This window comes from Dicentrarchus labrax, unplaced genomic scaffold (genome assembly GCF_905237075.1).
Source record: "Dicentrarchus labrax unplaced genomic scaffold, dlabrax2021, whole genome shotgun sequence".
NCBI classification, from domain to species: Eukaryota; Metazoa; Chordata; class Actinopteri; family Moronidae; genus Dicentrarchus; species Dicentrarchus labrax.
Window position 1 is genome coordinate 10,876,328 of NW_026136706.1, and position 24,849 is coordinate 10,901,176.

Sequence of the window (24,849 nt, forward strand, 5' to 3'; positions counted from 1 at the left end):
TTAGATATGATAAAATACAAATACTAATGTTTCATTATTCATCCATGTATGATACTGACAGACTCCAACTTAAGGATGAAACATGGTTTAAACTACTTTATCTTACAGGTACATTTTCTCAAAAATCAGGAAGAAAAAACATTTTTTTAATATTATAAAATCTTCCACCTCGAGCAGCTCTCGATTTTATTTCAAGTCATAGATTTGGGGCCAGAGACAGACTTTTAAAAATAACCCCAAATCCCCCATTTCCCCTGATATTTAACCACCCCTCCAAAATAAAAGCCTTATATTTCAATCGTTTAAAAAACTGTAATTGTTCAACTGTTGAGTTACATTGTCTATAAATTAATGTTAAATACCTTTTTAATCGTTTGTTAACTAACTAACCCTTCATTTATTTTATTTTTTAAATATATCGAGGTTAAAACAGACTTAAAAATCAGCCTATAAAATCCACCAAAGTGGACCTTAACTCCGGCTCGAGAGAAATCCTTCAAATGAAACCAGTTAATAAGAAACATCGTTGTGGTTGAGCGGCTCACAGCAGATACAACCTGACCAGACCATTAAAAGTAGATATTTACAGTGTAACCAAGACCTGTAAAGGAAAGACCAATCGACATTGACCGTGTATGTCTGGTGAGAATTCAGCCCTGAGTTTCTATAAAAGTGAAACATGAAACATTTAAAAAGAAAAACCTTTCAAAACAACCATCGGCTACTTGTAAAGCAACTTTATTTCTCATTTATCAGCATATTATTTTGGTACAATAAGCACCATTTGTGATAATCTCAAACTATAATGGATTGCTTTTGTAAAATCCAAACCAGATGTAACGTCCCCTCCGTCCACAGGGCAACACAGTGAGACGACTCAAGTGTATTAAGTCCAATTATCTGCACATTGTGAAATCCACTTACACAAAGACAAATCACTGGAGGGAGGGTGGTGGTGGGGAGGGGGAGCCCTACAGTACAAAGTACACGGAGGCAGCATTTGGAGAGAAGGCAGGGGTTATAAACCAACAAGTGCATTCAAATAACAACCTCACCTTTCAATTATAGTTAAGACTTCTTCTTCAAAACAAAAACAAAAAGGGGAACAAAATACCCGAGTGGAGCTTGTGAAGAGGACCAGCACATGCAAGACAAAAAAACCCAAAACAATAGACATTTAAAAAAGTAGTTCATGTACAATTATACACACAAAATAAACACATGAGGAGAATTTATTGACGGACGATGATAAAGATGCAAGTGCAACAGAGCAAAAATGTTTTGCCTTCTCCCACGTATTAAACCTCGTTCCCCCCCATTTTGTGACTACGTTATAGGATAGCAAAACAACTTCAGGATACTGGAGTCGAGGTTTCTACGACGAAGGGCCTCGATCAGTAGTTCCTGTGATCAGCGTTTAATTCTCACGGCGACTATGGTTTTTAAATCAGGAGTGTTACGCACTGCACAGGAAACACATCATTATCCAAAGTCTTTAACTTTTATAACCTAAACCAAGCTGTAAATCTTGATCTTAACATTTTAAAATAAAGAAGCTACAGCTGTCCACAGTCTGTGACGACCAGCTTCTTCGTGGGCGTCCCCGTCTTTGTGCCGAACTCTTCCATCTGTTGCACCACGTCCATGCCGTCCTGAACCCAGCCGAAAGCCACGTGTTTGAAGTCCAGGTGTTCGGCTTTCTTCAGGGTGATGAAGAACTGCGAGTTGTTGGTGTCGCGCCCGCGATTCGCCATCGACAGAATGCCCGGGCCTGTGTGCCGAACGTCGAAGTTCTCGTCCTCGAACTTGCTGCCGTAGATGGACTTGCCTCCCGTGCCGTCGCCTTTGGTGATGTCGCCACCCTGAAAGACCAACGGGGGAAGTAGTTAGATGAGATAAGATGTTCCTTTATCGATCACATGAAGGGGGAATGTAATTCTCCTCACCTGACACATGAAGGATGGTATGACTCTGTGGAAGATGGAGTCCCGAAACCCGAAGCCTTTCTCATTGGTGCAGAGAGCCCTGAAGTTTTCCGCCGTCTTGGGGACAATGTGCGAGAAAAGCTCTACGGTGATGGTGCCGAGCGTTTCGCCGTCGGCTGCCACTTTGAGGAACACCCGCGGGTTAGTGTCTCTGGAGTGCTCCTGAACTCGGGACATCTGCGGCGAGGAGATAAACGAGGCGTCGCCGTCGGTTTGGCCCATGCGGCTCTGACAGGCGCAAAAAGTCTTCTTGAAGGATTCGGCTATCTCGGGGGTTTTGAACTTGGCCGCCAGCTGCTCCACTATGCCGTCGCCGTCTGGAGAAAACAGGGAGAGAGCGTCAGCAAGAGAACGGAGACACAAATGTTAAATATGTCAACAGTACAGGCGCTGCCGCCTCTGTTCCAACAAGATGGAGGACGCTGTGGTCAGAGCTGTGCGTTTGTTTGTCGTTGGTTTAATGATAATAACGGAGTTGGAAAAGAGATGTGTGAATTTGGACTATGCGATCAAATGGGCAAGAAAGAGGAGTGCTAAGAGGCGTAAAGTCATGTGACAACTGGCAGCACTTCATATTATTGAGGTTGAGAGAAAAACAGTAATGAACTCACAAGGAGACGAGTAACTTTAACATCTTATTGTAGTTTTATGGCTTGTAAACAAGATATTTCAGGGGAAATACAATGGGGGAAAGAGTCTGGACTAGTGCTGTCAAACGATTAAAATATTTAATCGCGATTAATCGCATTAATGTCGTAGTTAACACACATTTTTATCTATTCTAAATGTCCCTTGATTTCTTTTTGTCCCATTATTTTTTCTCATTTTAATGCTCTTATCAACATGGAAAAGTGGATCGGCTTGCTTTGTGCAAATGTTTTTATTGAAAACAACATTGGCACATACTGCAGTGTTCAATTTCACACTAATATTCTCACTTGGAGCAAATAATCTCTCACACAATGTAACACTGTCCATCAATAAAAGGGTGAAAAAAATACTTTGTCACACAAACAGCCCCTTCAACAGCCCTTTCTAAGGGATCAAAACTATATAAAATTACAAAGTGCACATGAAAGGTAAACTAGGACTCAGTGTGCTTCTGTCTGAAGTCATCCATTGTCGCCTGGCTTGGACGAGGGAACGGAGAATTCGCATCAGCTGTGTGTTTGGCCATCAAGTGGTATTTCAGAGTGGACGTGCTGCGATGATAACTTTAGCTCAGTTCACAACGACAAAACACACAGATCACTTTGGTCCATTTGGCAACTTTATAAAAGTAAACTTTCCATTCAGAATATTATTGGCATCCATTTCGGCATCTCGCGCTCGCCATCCACTCAAAACGTAACGTCTGCTACTCTTAAACAAGCGTGTGCGGTGTGTTTTGTTTTGTTTCTGGTCTTGCTAGATCCGGTGTGGTGTTGTAGTTTCTCTAACGTTACTAGTTGTTGCAACAGCATGTGAAAAAACTACAAAGTGTGCTAGGCCAAAAAGAGCGTTAATCTCGGGATAAAAAAATTGACGCCGTTAAAATGGGTTTGCGTTAAACTGACAGCACTAGTCTGGACTAATCATTGTACACTTAAGTCACTCAAAGTCCCTCTAAGATCTACAATTGTTCCTCGTTCCTGCAGTGCAGACACATAAAAAAGGAGGAATAGTGCTCCAACTTTTCCAAAAACGGCATATAAATGTACCTGAGTAGTCGGTGGCGATCCAGATCAGCGCGTTGGCTGAGGCGTTCATGGGTTTGAGTTCCATCGCCTGAGAGATGGTGTGGTTGGCACAAACCCTCAGCACCTGCTCTCTTCTCATCAGGATTCGGTAGAAATGTTTGGCTGGGTGGAAGAGGATCTTGAGGTCACCGATTCCACGCTCCTTCCACTGGCCGAGGTCTCGGTCCCATCGGTAGAGCTTGGCACGCTCTTTGAACAGGATTTCCTCGTCCTCCTCTCCGGACTTTGTCTCCACCTGAGAGACGCCACAGTTACACAAAAGATGAATCACCAAACTACTGACCATATAGACCACAAATATTAAGAGTTCAGCGTTTTAAGATACCTCTGGCAGTGACACTATTGGCTCAAAGTGAATGTCCACATTATTAGAAGCATCCTCTTCATCGCTGCCCTCCTCATTGCCGTTGTTTTTTGGAGCCGAGGTCCCCGCGGACCCAAACACTGTTGCTCCAGCATTTGCCCACGCAAAGTTGGAGTCTTCATAAAAGAGAAAGACAGTTGAAAGTAAATATGTAGTGAAATATACATTTTATTGTGATAATGAAGCTGGTTGTTAAAAAGACTCAATGTGGACGCCAACCTTGAGCTCCAAACGCAAATCCTTCTGTGTTTTGGGCCAAGTCAGCAAAAGAGAAGCCTCCCAGTGTGTTGAAGCCAAAGTTGGAGAGCTCTGCTGGAGGTGGGAGTGACAAAGTTAATCATTAAATAATGAATTTAATGTAGTTTAATTAGTTTATTCTACTCATTTGTATGCAGGATTCGAGCACACAGAGAGTTGGACACAACAACACGTCCAGGAAGTGGTGTTTACCTTGACTCATGGTTGTAGCAGGAGCTGGAGGGGCAGGAAGAGCTGCAGGAAGAGCTGCAGGAAGAGCTGCAGGAAGAGCTGCAGGAGGAGCTGCAGGAGGAGCTGCAGGAGGAGCTGCAAGAGGAGCTGCAAGAGGAGCTGCAAGAGGAGCTGCAAGAGGAGCTGCAAGAGGAGCTGCAAGAGGAGCTGCAGGAGGAGCTGCAGGAGGAGCTGCAGGCCCAGTGTTGGACTCCGGCTCTGGGCTCTTCTTAGTTGAAAGGTCAATGGGAGAGCTGCTGCTAGGAGCTTCACTCTGAGTCTCTGCTGGCTGCTCTGAGGTCTGCTCCTCCGGTGTAGACGTGCTGACTGCAGCTTCTACGCCGGCCGCAGCTTCTACGCCGATGCTGGATGACGGGCTCTCCGTCGGCTCTTCTTCTAGGGCTACTGCGTGGCTGCTGGGGGCCTTATCAACTTGGTTTAACTCAGCATCCTGAAACAATTTTGGAATTAAAGTACAATGATACTGATGCTCTCTTGATGCTAGATTCACAAAATAACAGCAAATTGTTTAAACGAACTCCAAGTTAAACCAAATACAGCATTAATGACAGAGAATGTGAGAAGTCCACAGTCAGAGAAAGTCCTGCTCATGTAGTTCAGTTAGTCTTTGTATTTAACAACCACAATCACAATAATAATGAACACTGACAAACTACCAGTAGAGTACAGCCCTATTGTGTTTATGTGCATATAGAGTGGAGAAGTAAGATTTAAGTGTAACTCAAGACCCATTTTAAAAGGTGTAAACTGTCCACTTGTGATCTGAACAGGACTTATGTTCTCCTCTTATTAACTGCTTACTCTTCATCACTATATATGAACGCCGCTAAGACGACCTACATGAATTCTGGGTAATCTGGCACGCTTATTTAAACTGAACTATCATCTGTAGAAGAGTTTTGTCTGTTACCAGGTCTTGCTGTGCCTTGCGGACTTCCGTCTCAAAGTCTTCGGGCTTGTCGTGGTCGGGGTCAGGGTCGCTGTCTGTGATGCTCAGGCCGCAGAAGAAGGTGGGTGGAAGCTGGAGGCTTTTGGCCTTCTCTTCCTCCTCCGGTGTCGGCTTCTTCTCCCAAACCACCTGGCAGTCTGACTCTGAATCCAGTACACACAAGTTTAGGGTTAGACTGGCAGGTGAGGTGAGCATTACTTTATTAAATCGTAATAAAACACGTGAAAGAGATCATTATTTATGTACAGCCTATACAAATGTTTGTGAAGCAAATCAAACCAACAGGTTACTTGGTAGAAATTATAAAACTGAGGTTAATGAGAGTAATTAGATAAAATAGGACACACATACCATCACCACATGCTGCTGCCTTCTTCTCAGGAGGATCAGCGTAGAGTTTTCCATTCAAGGCTTTTACTGCTGACTCGAAGTCCTCGTCTGAAAATTCAAAACACATTTTTTCCCTTAAATTACTTTTGCTTGTCAAGAAACCTGTTGATTCCAGTTCCCACTTCACTCCCACAGACTTTGGACAAAGACAACTTCTGTTTGTTTTGTCTTCTTCTGTTCTTAGTTTTCAGATTTTTAGCAACACGATGGCCAGCTTTACAGACATTAACACATGTTGTTGTCATAGTGAGAGACAACAGCAACACAAACCGCAAAGGGTTATAACAGAATATAAGAGAGAGAGAGAGAGAGAGAGAGAGAGAGAGAGAGAGAGAGAGAGAGAGAGAGAGAGAGAGAGAGAGAGAGAGAGAGAGAGAGGATGACACGCAGCAAAGGGCCACAGGTCGGATTAGAACCAAAATGAAGAGCAATCAGTCACAGAGGTCAGCATTTTTCTGAGGGGTGGCGTCTCAATGATGTAGAAACTCAAGAGCTCCTGGCTAAAATATGAAGCTCCATGATGCAGTTTTACACTCCAGTAAAAAATGTTTTTAGGTGGGAATTTTTCCCAGTTTGCCTGCCATTAATAAAGTTTTGAATCCTGAATCTACAAACAGCAATCATACAGGCAAAATTAAAATGTAACAAGTCATACGAGTCATCTTAGTTACCATATTCACTTGAAGAAAACACATTTTTATACTCTTGTTTCTTATCTTTTTGTCTCACCATCAGTTTCAGCGTCGCTGGTGTAGCCTGGCTCATTTTGATAGCAGAAGAAGGTGAGAGGCAGCAGGAGCTTCCTGGCTAAAGCTGCCTGTTCAGCCGTGGGTTCCCTGACATACACAACCTCCACCTCTGAGTTGTCCTCCGACCATGAACTGCCTCCTTCTGCCTGAGGTGGCCCTATGTCAGACACGATAGAAGAACAATACATAGTCAGGCTGGGGAGGAACTGCTTGGAAGAAAAGCAGAAATTAAACTTCTTTACTCCCTTTATAAAAACACAGGTGTTAGTTCCACACACACAAAAAAAAGACATGCACAGCAAAAATGAACAGCATGCATTTGATGTACAAATGTGAGACAAGTTGTACTCAGAGTATTTCTGTATGCATGTCTCTGTTTAGCTGACTCCACCACTTACTGTTGGACACGTTACCGCAGCATTAAACGGCATTAATACCTGAGCGTTAACTCTAATTAGCCACTGCTGAGGTGCACATCACTGGTAGATGCCAGACTAGACAGGGAATTGCATTTCATGCTGTTGCTACACATCCAGCACTAAAAATGGCATGTGTGACGTTTGCACGGTGCATTCCTCTCGGAGGAATCCTCTCAGCTCATCTTTCAAAAGACATTAACTGATGTGCCTCCTGTTGCTATACAAAACTCTAGTTTGATTCTGTGTATTTATTAATGAAGTGGTTACCAGCATTTTTCCTCACGGAACCCCTTTTCTATTATTAAGTAAACTTATTTATTTGATGGATATTTCATAAAATATTTCAATGCATAACAATAACAGTATAGAACAACTGATAAGGACGTTTATGTAAAAAAAAAAAAAAAAAAAACCTATATGGATGAATTTTTAAGCAGATACTTTCCTGAATACTATTTTAATACAACTCTCTCTAGTATGTAATTTATTGATTATTAACAATCATACACACTTAATAAGGAGGAGGCTGTGTAGCAGGGAGTGAAGTCTCTGTGACTATAACTTGTGTTCAGGTCTTAATCATGTCCTTATCCTGTAAGGTAATATCTAAAATAATAATCTGAACATCAAAAATAACAACTTCATTAGTTTTTTTCACAGAAATGAATTAAATCCTGAGATATAAGCACATATATATCTATTTTTTTGGCCTAACCTACTTGAGAAACTCAGACCAACTACATCTATTATTTTTCTAAAATAACAACTTTAAACCTATTTTAAGGATTTGGCTTTTGCTTAATTGTTTAACTGAATTACGCCTCATTACCCCCCTAATCCAGACGAATCAGATATAGAAAATGTATCATATTCTGTGCAGTCCTCCTGTGTGAGACACTTGAATCTTGAGACATCGGTGCTACTCAAGTAATAATTCAAATCTTTGTACAAATAAAAACTGCATCTCCACACACTGGACATGCAACACATTAGCTTCAATGTTTTTTCCACTCCGTGCATCCAGGTTATTTCTTTCTAGTAGTAAGGGCCAGCCAGGTGACAGCTGAGAAGTGTTAACACACACTGCAGTGATTAGAGTACCTGGGGGTTCAAATTGGGTGGTTGATGTGCTGGTCCAAAAAGCCATTGGGTTATCTTTGAAAAGCCTAAAATCCAGCCCTAAAGGATGATGAGTTGTTGGGCGAAGAGAAACTAATTGTGAGGCTGGTATCATAATCAGAAAACAAGGCCAAAAGTCTTCAAAAGAAAAATGTGAAATACCGTGAGTGTTTGAGTGTATGTAAAACATGTGCAGCGTGTTCACTAAAACCTAAATAATTTATATATACAGTTCTACTAGCACAGGATATGGTAATATAGTGGAACAACATAATATAACAAAGTATATAGGGTGGCTATATGGGGAGGTGATGGGAAATCAGTAGTTTTAATACAGTTTCTGTCCTGGAGATGTTTTGAGAAGGGCCTTGGCTAGGTCAACTAAGATGATGGAGCAATGAGATGCAGATGAAACAAGACAATGGAGTAAAACTCAAATTAACAAAAACAGTCCTGATACTCATTCAAAAACAGAAAAATCAGACAAATATTGCATTTAAATTAAAGATATTTCTTTACCTTTCTCTGGGATTTTGAATGCAGGTACTGCAGATGTAGTACTGGCAGGATATCCAGAATCTTTGGCTTTCAAACTGGATGCAGATTCTTCAGATTTAGGAGAGCCAAAGAACCTCTGCAGGCTATCAGAGCCAAAGACAAACTTAGGGGGTGACACCACAGTCTTCGAGGGGTTGACTGGACTTGGAGACCCAGCTGCACATGTCTGCATCTCTGGAGAAAGCTCTGTACGTTCCTTTGTGGTCTCCTCCAGAACAGCGATGGCTGCCTTCCCGCACACAGTTGGAGTAGTCTGTGCAGATCCCGTGGGTCCGCTGTCTTGAGGTGTGGCGACTCTAGATGTCACTGGAGTCATGAGTTCTTTCTTTTCTTGGGCAACCTTGGCCTCCTCAAAGACCTGTTTGAATGTGTTGGCAGTTTCCTGAAGCTTGAATCTCACAGCAAGCTGCTCAATATTACCCTCTCCTATTTCAGCAAAGTCCACGGCACTCCAGACCCAGGCCTTCTCTGCGCCCTTCATAGGTTCCAGTTTCATGGCTGATGTGACCCAGTGGTTGGCACAGATCTTGAGTACCTGGTCTCTCCTCATTATCAACCTCACTCGTTTGGAGTCGTAATTCTGCAAGATCTTGAGGTCTCCGATACCCCTTTCCTTCCACTGACCCAGTTCCTTATCATATCGATACAGCTTGGCCCTGTGACTGAAGACCACCAGTTCACTCTCCTCTCCTGTAGAAATCTCCACCAGGTCAGGCAAAGGGACTACAGGCTCAAAGTACTGGCCATCCCTCTCCTCATCCTGAGTTACATCCTGCTCGTCATCAGTACCCACCGAGGCTCTGCTCTGGTTAAGCTTAGCTGGAGACTTTGAGGGGCTGATGCCAGGCTGGAAGCTGAAGTTGAACCCACCAGTAGATTCTCCAAAGCGGAAAAGGTTCTTTCTCAGGGGGCTGCTGGCGATGGGAGAGGCATAGACTGACGAGTCGACCGTATCATCTAAAGCCTCTTCTCTTAGGTCGTAGTTATCCCACTCCAAGGTGGGGCCGGTGGTTTCCCCGTGAGGCTTGATCACAAGGCTTGAAACGTTGCTAGATGTTGTCATGTCTCCCTGGTTGTCGTCATCTTTGATCTTGGTTTTCTCATCGGTCAAAAAGAATTTCAGGTCTTTCAACCCAGACTTCATTTCCTCCGCTTTCTGAATGAGGTGTGCTGTTCTGCCTGTGTCAACAAGCTTGTGTGGGGTTTGTAGCGGGATATCCAAGAGAAGTCTTTGACACTCTTCAAATTTCTGCTTAAACTCATCAGCAAGTTCTGGGCTCTTAAACTTTGCAGCCAACTGTTCAAGTTTAGCATCTCCATCAGAGAAGTCATTGGCCAACCAAATCCATGCTTTGTCTGAGCCTGCCAGGGGCTTCAGATTCATGGTGGTGGTGATCCAGTGGTTGGCACACACCTTCAGAACCTGCTCTCTCCTCATCAGTACCCTTAGTCGGCCATTAGAGGTGTTTTTCAGAAATTTAAGGACTCCTACACCTCGCTCTTTCCACTGACTGGTGTTGGAGTCAAATCTGAACAGTTTGACACGCTGAGAATAAAGAACCAGTTCATCCTCCTCCCCTGTCACCAGGTCCACCTTATCAGGCATCTGGACCACTGGTTCAAACTGGATATCATCATTTTCCTCAGTTTTATACATGTCGTCATCTTCCAGCTCATTTGAGGCATCCGTCTTGGTGGGGGTTGCCTGTATTGATGCGAACAACTGTTCACCAGCCCCAGAGAAACCTTTGAAATTTGGGTCGGTATGGCCAAACTGGAAATCTCCTTCAGAGGACTGTGCCAAGTCTGCAAAGCTGCATGTATTGGTTTTACCAGCAACTAATGGATTTTCATCTTCTTGTGTGTGGTCCACTAAGGGCGTAGGCACATTTTCTTTTTCCTTGTGTTTATCAGCTATGCTTTTAAGAAAACTGGAGGCTGACCCTGATGCAGGTGTTGGACTAGCAGTCGAGGGGGTTTCTTTTGCAGGGTCCTGAACACCAAACTTGAAGCCACCAGCTGGAATGGGCATTGAGAAAGAAAACGCTGAAGAACTTGTGGTACTAGATGAAGACTGAGGAACTTCAAACTTGAAAGAAGCAGCTGAGACTTTATCTTTGCTTTGTCCAAACTGAAAAGTGCTGCCACTTTCAAAAGGCATTGTAAATCCAGTTCCAGCAGGCTGGCTTGATGAACTCTTGGTTCCAAAGGAAAAGCTGAATGTGGAGGCAGAGGGAGCAGTGCTGGTTGTGCTTTTAGCATTTGGATTTGGTGTCTCACAGGCCAAACACTTACTGACAGAGGCATCGTTTCTCACCAGACAAGTGTCACAATCCCATTGTCCATCCTTCTTGGCAAACTTAGCTTCTAAAGAGGGAGTGTCATTTGGGGTGTGGCAGGAAACACATTCAGTAGCTGATGCATCATTTCTAACTAGACAGGCATTGCAGTCCCACATCCCATCCTTTTTTACTAATTCAGCCACAAATCCTGGAACTGCTGGCAGATTTGACGCTATCGGAGCCCCTGCTGTTGACTTAGCAGCAGGGTTGGGGGTTCCACAGGAGACACATTTATTAGAAGAGGCTTCATTTCTTACTTCGCACATATCACAGTCCCACTGCCCGGGCTTCTTACTAAACTGGGCAAGCCCAGAGACAACAGCAGATATAGAAGGCTGCACTGCAGGTGCCTCTGCAGCTGGTGCCGCTTGTGCTGTTGTAGCTGTTTTAAGTGATGGTTTAAGAGCTTTACAAGAAACACAACTGTCTTCAGAGGCCTCATTTCTTTTAGAACACATGTCACAGTCCCACTGTCCTGGTTTCTTGCCGAACCCAGCCCCAAAGCCAGAGGCAAACGCACTAGGTACTGTGTCAGCAGGTTTTGAGGTGCCGAATGTAAAAGAAGAAGGTATAGAAGCTCCAAAAGCACCAAATCCAGTAAATGGAGAGCCAGAACTACTGGGTTTTGATGAATCAGTCCCAAATTTGAAAGTAAAGGGACTGGCTTTGGTTTCACCAGCAGCCGGAATGTCCGGCTTGGATGAAGAATTGGGATTGGCAGTTTGACAAGCGGCACATCGCGTATTCGTGGGTTTATTTCTTACACAGCATACATCGCACTCCCATTCCCCTGCTTTAAGAGCAAACTGGGCTGCCAGTGATTCAGAAACATTTGGAGTTTCCTCTTTCTTCTCCTGTTGATCGCGCTTTTCTGGTGATTTGAGCACAATTTTCTGGGCTTCCTCAAACTTTGCTTTGAAAAGTGAAGCCTCGTCTACTGTTTTGAAGCGGATTGCCAGCTGCTCGGGCTTGGGCTCTTCATCCGCATAATCAATGGCATTCCAGACCCAGGATTTGTCAGAGCCAGCATTCGGTTTCAGTAGCATATCGGCATTGATGTAGTGATTTGCACAGATCTTAAGGACCTGTTCCCTTCTCATTAAGAGGCGGACCTTCCCTTTAGTGCTGTGCATTAGGATTTTAACATTACCAATGCCCCGCTCCTTCCACTCTTTTGTCTCTGCGTCAAATCGATACAGCTTCGCCCTGTTGCAAAACATTTCCTCCTCCTCCTCTTCTCCTGTTTTCACATCTACTTTATCAGGAAGTGGTACAATGGGTTCAAAGTGAGGACCATCCTCATCTTCCTCAACATGAGTGCTGTCATTGTCACTCTCTGCTGCTCTTTCCTCTTCTAATGCAGGTTTAGGAACCATCGTGGTGGCATCCCCAAATTTAAATGGCTGCTCCACCTTTCCAAAAAAGCCAGTAACATTTTTATTGCCAAAGGTGAAGATATCCGTTTGGCTGGGGAGCTGCTCCTGTCCTGCATGCTTCTCTGGAGTGGTATCTGTTTTAGTGGGAATGTCTGACGTGAGAAGACCGAGAAGACTTTCACTGTGCTTGGCCTGGGAAGCTGAGAAAGTGAAATCTCCATCGTTGGATTTAAAGTTGGAGGTGAATTTAAAAGCAGCTGAGGGCGTTGACTGAGCAACTGCAGCTGCTCCAAAACTAGGCACTTTGGGGACTTCAGCGGGTGCCTGCTGGCTGAAGGAGAGCTTCCCAAAGTCCATCGGCTTCCCCTCAATGCTCTTTGGTGGCTGAACAGGGACTACAGATGGCTTGGTAAAGTATCCAGGTTCAGGCAGGGGAGGGTTAGGGGCTTGTGGGGTTACACTTTGGCCATAGTATTCCTCACTATATGGGGAAAGAAGGCTCGTGGCTGGTGATTCAAATCGAAGAGGGGCACCAAAGGGCACCTGTTCTTGAGGAGGATAAATGCAGGCTGACGGTGTTTGCAATGGAGGCGTATGAGTGGGCTGCTGGTAGGCATACATATGCTGCTGAGGTGGCATACGGTTCATACCATACAAAGGGCCCTTTGTGAAGAGAGAAAACAAATCATATGTCATTTAATATAGTCTTAAAAAGTTTATTTCTGTGAATTAGTGTTAAACACTGATAATTACCTTGGTCGGGGTTACATTTGCTGCTGTACGCAGGAGATACTGAGAGTTATAAGCTGGAGACTGATTGTAGTACACAGAGGGGCCTGTAGTGGCAACTTCAAAACAAGATAGAAATATATAAAGATTTTGTTACTCTTATAAACTGTTTCTGACCAATAGTTGTAGACACAAATGTGGAACTATGAATTGAGATGTGCTTTGGTTGTATGTAGTATGCTGACCTGTTAGGGGGGCGCCGTGGTAGGACGGGACCGGGGTGAAAGGCTCCTGTAGGCCCTCAGCCCCGTAGCTCTCACCATACATTTTGTGATGAGGGGAGCCAGGGTTCCCTGAAGAGTTGTGTCTCAGATCATGGACCTCATTCTGCAAAACAAGGAGCTTAATGAGAAGAGACTCCATTTGACATCTTAACAGAATGTGTAAAATATTATATAGAGTTTCTCTTATGTTACTACTGCAAACTGTTGAATAGTTGCCAGGATGTTTATTTACCTCAACTATTATTAGAAACAGGCCTTTATTTGTTTTCTTAAAACACTTTATTTGAGACTTCCTCAACATTTTCCTTTTGTTATGATAAATCCAACACTGCTCTTTACTGACTAATTTATTCCAGTGTGAAATTATGTGGAGTTGAATTAATTGATTAAATTAAAGATGTTTAATCCTGACCTTGAGGGCTTCAACTTGCTGACACAGCATTTGGAGGAGACTTTTCTGGTCCTCCACCCAGTGAGGTGGTGTCTTGGGAGAAATCTGAACAGAAGAAGAGGAAAGGAATATATAAATATGACAAAGAAATCTCAGACGGTCTTCTGACTGCAGACCAATAAACTGAACTCACCAAGTGTCTTTTGGAAGGAGAGACGATGCTTTTGTTTGGAGAGGGAGTAGAAAACTTTATGTGGGATATGGTAGCAGAGGTTTCTGTGAGATGAGCAGGGCTGGAGTGGGCCGGCCCTCTTCGAACCTCATCCTCCTTCTCTTCCTCCTCATCCATGGCCTCCCCACTCTCCCCCAGCTGCTGGTTCACATCATTCAGAAGGTCCACAACTTCCTCCATGGAAACAGGCAGCTGGGACACAAATGTAATAAATGGTTACGCAGCTGCAGAATGTGTCACTAGTTTTGCTTTTGATAAACCTGAAAGTTCAGTTTGTTTGGAGCTACAAGAAAGGGAACTTACCTTCTCAATGTCATCGGCATTAGCGTTATAGATCTTTGACAAGTACGTCCTGAACTTTCTCAGAAAAGTGATGCATCTGTCTTGGGTCTCCTCCACCCCGTTGCTGGCCTCCTCCGATAAACGCTGGTAGATCTGCCAGAGAAACGCAGCACATTGTTTAAAAAAACAATCCATATGCACCAATTGGATCTCACATATTGTCAGACTGATCGGGGTGAATGTTGTTGATCAACATTCACTTCTTTTTTTAGGGAGTTGTTCCTGATAGCAGCTCAGAGGATGTGTGTACCAAGGCAGCGAAACTTCTGAAGATGCAGTGAAAAAACTAACACCACCATACGATTGCCTTCTGTGGTACAGACAATGAATACCTTTAAATTTGCACCTTTTTTTTGGTTGTCTTGCATTACTGGTACAACTCCCACAGATACTCATTGATAATTATTGGAAATCCACAACTCGTGCTTTTTAAAAGGAACTGGACCACTAGCTATTAATAGACAGCTATGGTTTAACTCAGATGGGGAAAAAGTTCCAGTTATGTTGTGTAGAAGTATTTGACTTACCTGTGCCAGATGCCAGATGGATGACATGTTATTGATGGTTTCCAGGGTAGCGATGGCTTCCTCCGTCTTGCCTTCGATGTCAAGAAGAGCCGCATATGCTATCTTGGCTTCCTCCTCATAACCCCTAACAGAAGAGATCTGGGAAGGAATACGGACATGTTTAAATACAACAAAGTCGTACAGCTTTTCATTCAAAACATTTACTAGTATCATAGGTAATTGAAATGAATTTAAACGCATTGAAAAATGTCAAAAACCTGTAAACCTGTGACCCATGCAACAACATTTAGGTTCTTAAAAAAAATGAATTAGAAAATAATAATTTCACAAGAACAAAAAAAAAAAAATAGCTTATACAAGGTAAGTTCAAAGATGTTTATCATCAAAATTTCCTATAATAAAATAATAAAAGCACCATGACAATAGTATTAACCTGAATATCTTTGGAGTGAAAGTGCATGAAGAGGGGTTCAAGTGGTTCTGGTATACTGCGTCTGTTTTTGATCTTTTCCAACAGTGGAAGTACAAATTTCCAGTAGTGGACACTGCGGCTGATGTACTCCTTCTGGTCGTAGTACGAGTTCACTCCATCTCCCTGGGGTTATTAAAACATACAAAGACAGCTGAACATCAAAGAGAAACTAACCACATTAGCTTAAAGCAGGTCAACATTAACAAGGTCAAAACAAAACTGCACTTTTGAGAGAAGTTTCCTTCAGTTGTTACAAATTCTACCATAAAACAAACAGACCCAGTCAGAGGAAAAGTACATGTGGCTGTTTGGACATCTTTATCACATTTAACAGACAGAAAGGAGCAGGTGGGTCTGTGCAGGATCTGGCAAGGTGCTGAGTTATGCAAGTGCTAATTTTCTGGCCGCGTTGCTTGTCTGTATGCGCACGGCTGCCACTCACAAATGATCTGGTCCCATTTCTAGTTGACCATCTTAGTAGAGTTAAAAGATATATCTATATTGATGTTTATGCCTCACATACACCTGTCCATCTCTACACCTTGTTGTCCTTTATGACAGCAATGCTTTCATCCTGATACTGCATAATAATGTATCAAAGCAAGAACTTGTAACTTTATAACTTAAGTTAGTTTAATGAGTGAATTTGAGTAAAAATACAGTCAAATAACTGTATCAGAGTTAAAAAATCTCTCAAACTTCATCTGCTAGTTAAGCAACCACTGAGGTCTATAACGCTTAAAACTCACTGAGCTTGTGGAAACAGTGTGTGTGTGAGTGTGTGTGTGTGTGTGTGTGTGTGTGTGTGTGTGTGTGTGTGTGTGTGTGTGTGTGTGTGTGTGTGTGTGTGTACCGTCTGGCTGAGACACTGAGCCCAGTGGATGGCCAGCGCTGGTTGGAGTCCATTTTTCTCTCCAGCCCTCAGAGTATTCAGTCCATGCTGCACAATCATCCGCAGTTTGGCTGACATGCCAGGACTACAGAAAATATTTACACTAAAATTAGCAAGTACTATGTTTAGGTCCGTCACTGGCACCCAGCTCCTCTTTTAAAAATGTCATGTTTGTGCCCACACATTACTAGTATATTGATATTGAGTCATTTTTTGGGAAAATGTTGAGACAAAATTAAGTCTATCCATCAAAAACTGCTACAATAGCATCAATGAGAGTTAATATTTAATGCTTAATTATGAAATCAAATGTTCCCCTCTCTAGACTGTGAGCCAGTCTATATATATTCATAATGCACTCTAATGCCATTGTGTGCTGTCTCAATAGGTGAATATCTGTTAATTAGTTAGAAACAGCTTTTATTTTGAAATATCTAGATATTAATAGCTAGAAGGTGTTTCATAAATATAAAATTAAACAAAAAGGTAACCAACCCAGTCAGATGTGGACAAAACTAACTGGCAGAATCATTTTAGCAGCTTATATTTGACTAAATTTGTTTTTTTTAAGTTTTGTTTTAAATTAACTCACGCTGCTTGTTTGTGAATGAGGCTGTAGATGGCATCCCACCACTCTCTCTGCCTGTCAGTGGTCAGGAGACGGAGGAGGGGAAGAGGGAGGCAGCGAGGCTCATAGAGCTGCTGTTGTTGCTGCTGGTTCGCTCCACTGCTGATCTTCGCCGTCTCCTGGAGCTGACAGTGGCTACAGAACACCACCCCACATAAAAACACCTGGATGGAGTAAAACCAGACAAGAGAGAGAAAGTTTTACATTTTTGAAGACGATACGAGAACTAAGCAGCAAAAGTGCCATTTGTTAAGTCATTCACAAATGTAGCATTGGACTATCGAACACAGCTTCAGGGGCGTGTTTAACCATTTATTTATTATGTATACATGATGCATTTTCCTGTCATAAATACATATTTCACACCTTCAAATGGATCATTAAATGTCCCTTTCATCTGTTTCACATGTGCTGACCATTTGAAATTAGGCAAAAAACTGAAAAGCTGCTTCATCTTGTGTTATGAGGACCCACCAAACCAGCCCACATGATTCCACCTACCTCCAGGTCCAGCAGGCAGATGGACTCTGGTGCGTTGGTGTCCAGTTTGGAGGTTTCCAGAGTAAGCCTGGGAAATAGCTGCTGCAGCCAGTCCCGCAGGGCCGGTCTTTGGGCCAGAAGGGTCCACTGTAGTCCCAGCCAGCTTAGATGTTGCAGGTCACCACCGTGCCGCAGGATGGAGCCTACAGAGGAGGCAACAGAGTTATTACGATGTAAGGAGACCTTAAAATGTCACAATGGTTGCACTTATGCAGTTGTTGTTATTTACAAATATTATTAGCCCTCCTGTACTTTCAGATTAGATTCTGTGGACTACAATCCCTTTAAAAAAGCCTTAACATATATGGGCTTTAACTAAATTACACTAAACTGGTTCTGAAGTGTCGATCTAAAACACTTGCATTGTGACTCACAGCCTCATTTAATATAAAGAAAGTGTTCTTCAAGGCCCCCGTTTTAACTTCTATGTTTATAAATTAGAATTAATTTAAGGATACATACATACATACATACATACATACATACATACATACATACATACATACATCTACTAGAGGGGCAAGAACAGTTTACACACAAACTTAACTGATAAAAATACAAATTAAACCTAAATAAATCTAAACTGAAGAGATTCACTCGTACCAGCATCCCATTTGGCCAGCTGAGAGAGCTCTGGAGCCGTGGTCGTAATGGAACGAATGTCATCGTTGGCAATAAAGGAAGATCCAGTGGAGGCTTGTGGTCCAAACAGGAGTTCAAACAGAGAATCCTGACCGCTACGGTTCCCAAACGCCTCCACCACCTACACACAGAAAACATGAAATGATTATAACCAGTTTCAGTTTGTCTGTGTCCGACACTGTGTGATGGATATGATGCAGAAATTTGTCATGTTAATGTGTAAAAACAGAGCACTAGTGCATCGATTGTGGTTGTAAAATCTCAGTTCCACAAATTCTATCTTTACACAGGCAAAATTAAATTCATCCAATCAATTTATTACATTTCCCTTTTGAATCAGAACACAGACAGACCTCTCTGATCAAGGTGGTTGAATCCGTGCTCAGATTTAGCAACATGTGGCCGGCCTGACTCTGTCGGTCGTTGGCCAGCAGCTCCAGAAGCTGTGGGGCTGACTGGTCTCTTTTGGTCACTTTAGCCTTTGGTCTGGGGACCTGATGGAAGAACAAACAAAACAAACTAGATTCAAAACTTCCTGCCTGTGGCTCTCAAACAAAGCCTGTAAAGAGTAAATACTGCATTACTTGTCTTGTAAGACCTTTAAAAAGTGAAAAGTTCAGTGTTTATTATTCATCTTAACGCTACATTGCAGATCCTGAGTACGTTTGTAGCAAAGAGTGAAGAGAAGTCAAGCAAAAAGACTAGTTTTGGTGAATAAAACACCTGATTTTTGACTTTTTTCAAGACATGAAACAGCTTGAATATAAAAGAAAAGAACCTATAAAATAATCAGATATGTAACATTTTACAACTTTAACCATCTAAGAGATGACAGGTGTGTGTGGTGTGTGTGTGTGTGAGACTACCTGGTACGCCAGCAGGTAGCACAGTGCGGCCAGGTCAATGACGGCCCTCCACGTGTGTTGGCGATCCTGAGCCAGCTTCAACAGCAGTGTGGCAGCATGCATGTAGAGGTGACCTCTCATCTCCACAAACACCTCACAAAGATCGTCTGAGTGGCGGCAAGCAACGCTGCTCAGTGTCTGCATAGCTTTGTCAAATCTACACATAAAAAAACAAAAACAAAACACATGTTAATATACAGCTCTGTTGTGAAGATAAATAGTTGCCTGGAAGGTTGGAAACACATTTAAAATGACTCAGACATGAATGTTTTATGTCCTTTGTAAGTACAGAAACTTACTGACTTGTGACCAGGATGCTAAGAAGCTAAGGCTCGAGGGATATTACTCCAAAATCCAAAAATTAAAATAAAGTAGACTTTAAAAAAGGTCCAGTGTGTAACATTTAGGAAGATCTATTGGCAGAATATAATATTCATAGGTATGTTTTTATTAGTGTATAATCATCTGAAAATAAGAACTGTTGTTGTTTTATTACCCTAGAGTGAATGTTTTTATCTACAGAGGGAGTCCACCATGTTGAACTGCCATGTTTCTACAGTAGCCTGGAAAAAACCAAACGCTGACTCTCGGTAGAGTCTTTCACCAGCTCCATGTTAGGAAGGTTGAGCTACATTCAAATGGCTGCAATCTGCATCTTCACCACTAGATGCCACTAAATCCTACACACATACTGATCCTTTAAGAATTAGATTTGCTTTTATGGATACAGCTCGTCTATAAAATATGTATACAAACACTCTAGGAGCTCAACATGACCTACCCTCTGAGGGCATCAAGGCTGGGCTGCATGCTGCTCTCAGACAGTGTGATTCTCAGCAAGTTGCAGTGGGCCAGTAGCAGCTCCCTCTGGAGACGCCGATACATCTTCTCATTACTAGAGACGCTGGGCTGAGCTAGATACTCCTGCAACAAAAAGGTCATCCATTTTTTAAGAGTTATTTTCAAGTTAAAGGTTACATTTAAAAGATATGAACTACAACACGACAGCATAGAAGCTTTTAATAATGCATAGTGGTTTGACCCTGTCAAATGTTCACTGCTGCCTTTCCATGCTGACCTGCAGTGTGTGCAACACCACTGTGTACCAGGCCAAACTGTGGCTCAGCACGCCCCTTTTCTCAGCAGCCAGGCAGTGTTTAACGGCTTCCTCCAGCCGTCCGTCCTGGCAGAACAGCTGCACCAGCTTCACGTTTACATGAGCGTCAGCTGGCCTCGCTGCCAGCTCGGCCTGGAGGAGGTCGAACAACCGGTTCCAACCCTGCTGACCCTGACGACTCAACAACCGCTCCTGAGTACAGGGGCACAGACAAAACAAAGAGGGTCAGTGTGGGATGATTCTGTTTTAATTAATATGCACCTGCTTCCTCCCTCCTTCATGAAACGTTAGACATATGAGACAAGCAGTAGGATGTAGGCAGCTGTCGGTTAAACACAAGTTCAACAGTGCATAATGGAAGTCTAACTGGAGATTCAGCCTCACCTTCAGGTTGAAGACTGCAGGGTTTCCTGGCAGCAGCTTGTTAGCTTTCTCCACCCAGAACTCTGCTCTGCTGTCACATTCCTCCTTACTGACCAGCAACTCAGCCACCTTCAACACCAGGTCCCTCTGGGCCGGGTTCAAGTCCACTGACCGCTACACACACACACACAAACACACACACACACGCGCGCGCGCACACACACACACACAAAGAAGTGCAGACATGTGATCTATCCAAAGGGCACGACTGTTCCAAAAACAACATCACCAAAACATGAAAGGAGTCGGGGAAAGAAAGACCAGTAATACGGTTACTTTATTTATACTTCTGTGAAGTCACATGTTGAAGAGGGAAGTCTAATGAGGTTTTGGAATAAACAGTAAGAGTCTAAAAGGTAAAAGGACTGTAGAGGCCTCTGAGGGGGAAATAAAACTGACTTGTTTTCAGTGTTACTTTATCATCCTCTGCTTGACACATTCTCCTTCTCACAATGAAATAAAAGTGTGATTATGGTTTTATTTAATGCAGAAGCTACTTTTATTTAAGCTTTATGAGGGAAACACAGCCTATGAACATCAGTTAAGGAGCATGCTGATAGTTTTGTTACAGTATGTGTGACTTCTGACCATGTTTAAAAGCATACAGACTTTTATTAAGTCAGTTATATTATATAATAAAGTAATACAGGAGTGAATGGGACCGTCTGCCGGTGTTTAACTTTGTTGCTTTAAAACTGCTTCTAAATACAAGTGACAACAAATTTAACAGTTCTTTTTATAATGTTTTGTTTTTGTTTTTATAATTGTATTTAATCGTTTTGGATTTTATATTCTGTCAATAAGGTTTATCAGTGCTTTAGGAAGCAGACTCAACTATCACCATGTTAGAAAACACACAAAAGGCATTTTGTAACTTTCACATGTCACATAATTGAAACCAAAGACAGTACGAAAAACATCTAAAACATCACGGTATGTTATGGAAAATGGTCAGCAGACACTATTGGTCCTAAAAAAGATTGAATCACAATATTTTGTTTTGTGATATTGTATCGATCCACTAGATGTTGTTAACGTGAACTGGGTATAATATGACTTTAATGTTGGATGTTTGTGACATAAATACAAATGCAAACAAAAGTAAACCTTGTTTTACTCAGATTTTATGCATATTGTGGTTCTTTGTAATACGAGTTTCCCTAAAATTAGATTCTTAAAAAACTGCACTATAAATCGTGTCGCTTACAGTATCACAATATATTAAATCGTGTATCATCATGACACATATCCTATAGTCAGATTCTTACCAACAGCAGCCGTAGCAGATACAAACAGAAATCACGATTTGTAGAAATTAAATTTGCATTTGCTGTGAAGTAAATTCAACTACATGCAGAACAATGCGAGTGATTTCTCCTCCCAACAAAGGTATTAATATACCAGCCCAAAAATACCTGTTTGGTTGGTTCACCAATATTTAAGGTGGATTCCAAACAGACAGCTGGTATTTTAACTATAAATGAACTCTGTGCACTTTCGATAACAGAAGTGAAACGTTTCTGATCTGATGGACAACGACCAATTCATGTTGACGTAAAGTCCCAACTGGGTGAAAAACAGACACTTAAAAAGTTTAGGAATTAGGATGTTAGTTGAGTCAGCAGCCAAATGAGCTGTAATGCAAGCTACAGGTGAGACTTCTATCCAGGCAGCGGGACTCCTTGTCTGTAGTTAACTTTCATTTAATTCATTTTTAAATTCAATGTTATGAAACAGAACAGTTCTTCCTACCTTGTAACATCCTACTGCCTTGTTGATGTCTCCCTCTCTCTCGTAGAGCTGTCCAAGGAATTTGTGTGCTTTGGGATCTCTCTCCTGGACTTTCAGATACTCTGATACATGCCTAGAAAGAGCACAAAAACACACACCAAGATTGCCGTCAATATAATGGAGACTTCTCGAGAAGCAATAACACATTTTGTTCAACCACGGTGAAGAATGTCTGCTTACCTTTTTGCAAGTTCATATTCCTTCGCTTCGAAGTACAATTTAGCAAATAAAAACCCTTTGACTGGCTTCTGTGGAAAGAAAACAATGAAGATGAAGTGAACCAACAATGCCTTGAGCAATTATAAATCATATTTATCTGGCTTGTTATGTTAGCCAGCAGGCACGAAAATAACTTCAGTAAGAGTTACAAGTTAATTTACAAAAGGTTTCACTAGCACACACGTTTTGGGAGTTCTTGGACTAAAATATTTGAAACTCTGTCTGAGGTTTTAAAGAAGCAACTCAAACCAACAACCAGAATAATATGGTACGTTTAATAACATTGTTAGCACGAACACAGATTTAGTTGAACTGGAAGCAGAAGAACCCACCAGCTCACTCAAACATGCTGAACGACGCGATGAAGCATTTATAGTTAGAAAAAAGTTTACATTTTCACTGAGAGGAAAGTTGAAAATGTTCGATTTGATATGGGAACCTTTCACAGTTTCAACAGGCTGATCCCATTACTGGTAATTGATAACTCAGGAATGTACACAGTGATATCTATATATGAGAGAGAGGTATTATCTCAGACACACTTTACACTTGGTTACAGGATTATCTCCACTTCTGATTTACTGCCGGCCTTCATTTCCCACCAGACTGGAGCTGGTTTGTTGTGCAGGTTTAATACCTACAGTACGTGGTTACTCGTTCCTTTAGATACTGCGACGCCAGGAATTTAAATACGTTTTAAGCTTTGCACATTACAATAACAAGAACAAGTTTATCAGAAGTTTAATGTATTTTTATTATATTTTTTTAATGTTTGAATTGGAGTGATTTACTTTATTGATATTATTCAGTAGGTATTGATTGTTCTGGTACTATCTTGTAGTCATCTCGACCAGTGGTTCCCAACCTGGGGGGCACCAACTCTTCATGGGGGGGGTTGCGAGGCCTTCTTGATTTTAAGGTGTGCAATAAAACTTTAAAAATACACACACAGTAGGTCTATATCTTAGCATTTTGTTCACTTATGTGAAGAAATATTAATGTAAAGCATATTGTCTAACAGAAAAATGGTCAAGAAAACACTGAATCTGTTTAAAAAGAAGCATATTAACTTTATATGATTGTCAGAAATTATAATACACAAGGGGAAACTGCATAAAAAGTTCCATAAACAGGAAATAATCTGCACAAGATTAACTTCTTGTAATTACTCACAATTTAGGTTCATAGTACAGTTTTGAATATAATATTAAATATGAATAAATAATAGAAAAGGACCACAGGTTTGACACTTTATAGAATCATTCTTTACATTTGTTTGTAGTTTATTTCACCTCCATTATCATAAACATAAAATAACCCACACACATATGGAGATTAACCCCACTGTTGCCCCCTTCCTGCTCTTCTGCCTGGGGCAACTTTAACTTTACCTTCAGTTCACAGATTAATCCAGTCCCCAGATAAACAACCATTAACCTAAATCACATATTCCTCAGTCCGGTGGTAGAGGATGAAGCCACGTTGTTTCCACATGTACACAACAACTAGCTGTAGGTAGCAGAGGGCAGCTAACAGCCAACAGCCCCGCGTTTTCTGGGCATTAAGAGGAGGGGGGGGGGGCATTATGCCGGTTAGCTGCTAGCGCTGTTAGCCGCTGAGGGTGAGGTTACCACGGACCACACAACGCGAGGTAAGTGATTAAACGTTGGGGGGGGTATTTTGTTTGTTGCCCCGGGGTTGAGGCTGTCTCCTCGCACCGGACACACACACACACACGGACACACACACACAGCTGCTGACGCCATGGCAGCGGGATGCTAACGTTAGCTCAACTTACCTCTTTGAGTGAGGGAGAGGAGCTCGTTACTGTGGAGACGTAACGGTCCACTTCGGCCTTACTCCGCCGCATAGCTCCCACGAGATACCGGCGCTCCTAGCAACGGCTCCGCGTAGAAGTACCGGCCGATTCACAAAAGTATATATATATATATTTATATTTAAAAAAACTTGACATGAATTATTATCGCCTCGACTGTCAGTCCACGGCGTTAACTCCCCATGATGGCGCTACTGCGCAGTCTCGTCGCCGTCAAATGGCAGTGTGGTCACGTGGGTCGTGTTCGTTCTTGAATCAGGCTCGTTGACCAATCAGAGCCGAGCATTGGGTTTGACGCACAGTGACGCACTTTATTTTGAAGGATTGGTGGGGTGGCTGCAGGTGAACCGTCTGGACCACAGACTCTGTTTGTAAAGGTGTAATGGGGTAATTCAAATA

The 24,849-nt window shown here is 42.3% G+C and overlaps 1 protein-coding gene across 3 annotated transcripts; it reads right to left on the reverse strand.

The window, feature by feature from the left end:
* Positions 1-722: 722 nt before the first annotated feature.
* Positions 723-24,657, reverse strand: ranbp2 (RAN binding protein 2). 3 transcript variants are annotated; one of them, XM_051403127.1, is made up of 30 exons: positions 24,412-24,657; positions 22,575-22,642; positions 22,356-22,467; positions 20,565-20,717; positions 20,142-20,372; positions 19,845-19,987; positions 19,025-19,220; positions 18,512-18,652; positions 18,120-18,279; positions 17,478-17,659; positions 16,941-17,140; positions 16,310-16,433; positions 15,418-15,579; positions 14,985-15,122; positions 14,419-14,550; positions 14,077-14,307; positions 13,905-13,988; positions 13,454-13,595; positions 13,233-13,327; positions 8,723-13,142; positions 8,186-8,263; positions 6,646-6,822; positions 5,878-5,964; positions 5,488-5,669; positions 4,539-5,007; positions 4,308-4,397; positions 4,050-4,204; positions 3,686-3,959; positions 1,947-2,302; positions 723-1,862 (listed from the first exon to the last, which is right to left on the reverse strand). In XM_051403127.1, the coding sequence occupies exons 1-30, from the start codon at positions 24,481-24,483 to the stop codon at positions 1,557-1,559; spliced, it is 9,360 nt and encodes a 3,119-aa protein (XP_051259087.1). In that variant the 5' UTR covers positions 24,484-24,657; the 3' UTR covers positions 723-1,556. The 3 variants fall into 3 exon arrangements, with proteins under 3 accessions (XP_051259087.1, XP_051259086.1, XP_051259088.1); XM_051403126.1 differs by having other exon boundaries at positions 4,308-4,400; XM_051403128.1 differs by lacking the exon at positions 8,186-8,263 and having other exon boundaries at positions 4,308-4,400; positions 24,412-24,656.
* Between the last annotated feature and the right edge of the window lie 192 nt (positions 24,658-24,849).

What these genes read in the sequence shown, in the direction of transcription:
- ranbp2 (XM_051403126.1), bottom strand. Translation starts at nt 24,483, where the DNA reads ATGCGGCGGAGTAAGGCCGAAGTGGACCGTTACGTCTCCACAGTAACG. An exon ending in CCTCTCCCTCACTCAAAGAG is followed by an intron (nt 22,643 to 24,411) that starts GTAAGTTGAGCT and finishes TTCTTTCCACAG; the next exon opens with AAGCCAGTCAAAGGGTTTTT. An exon ending in CCATCTGGCATCTGGCACAG is followed by an intron (nt 14,551 to 14,984) that starts GTAAGTCAAATA and finishes TTTCTCTGGCAG; the next exon opens with ATCTACCAGCGTTTATCGGA.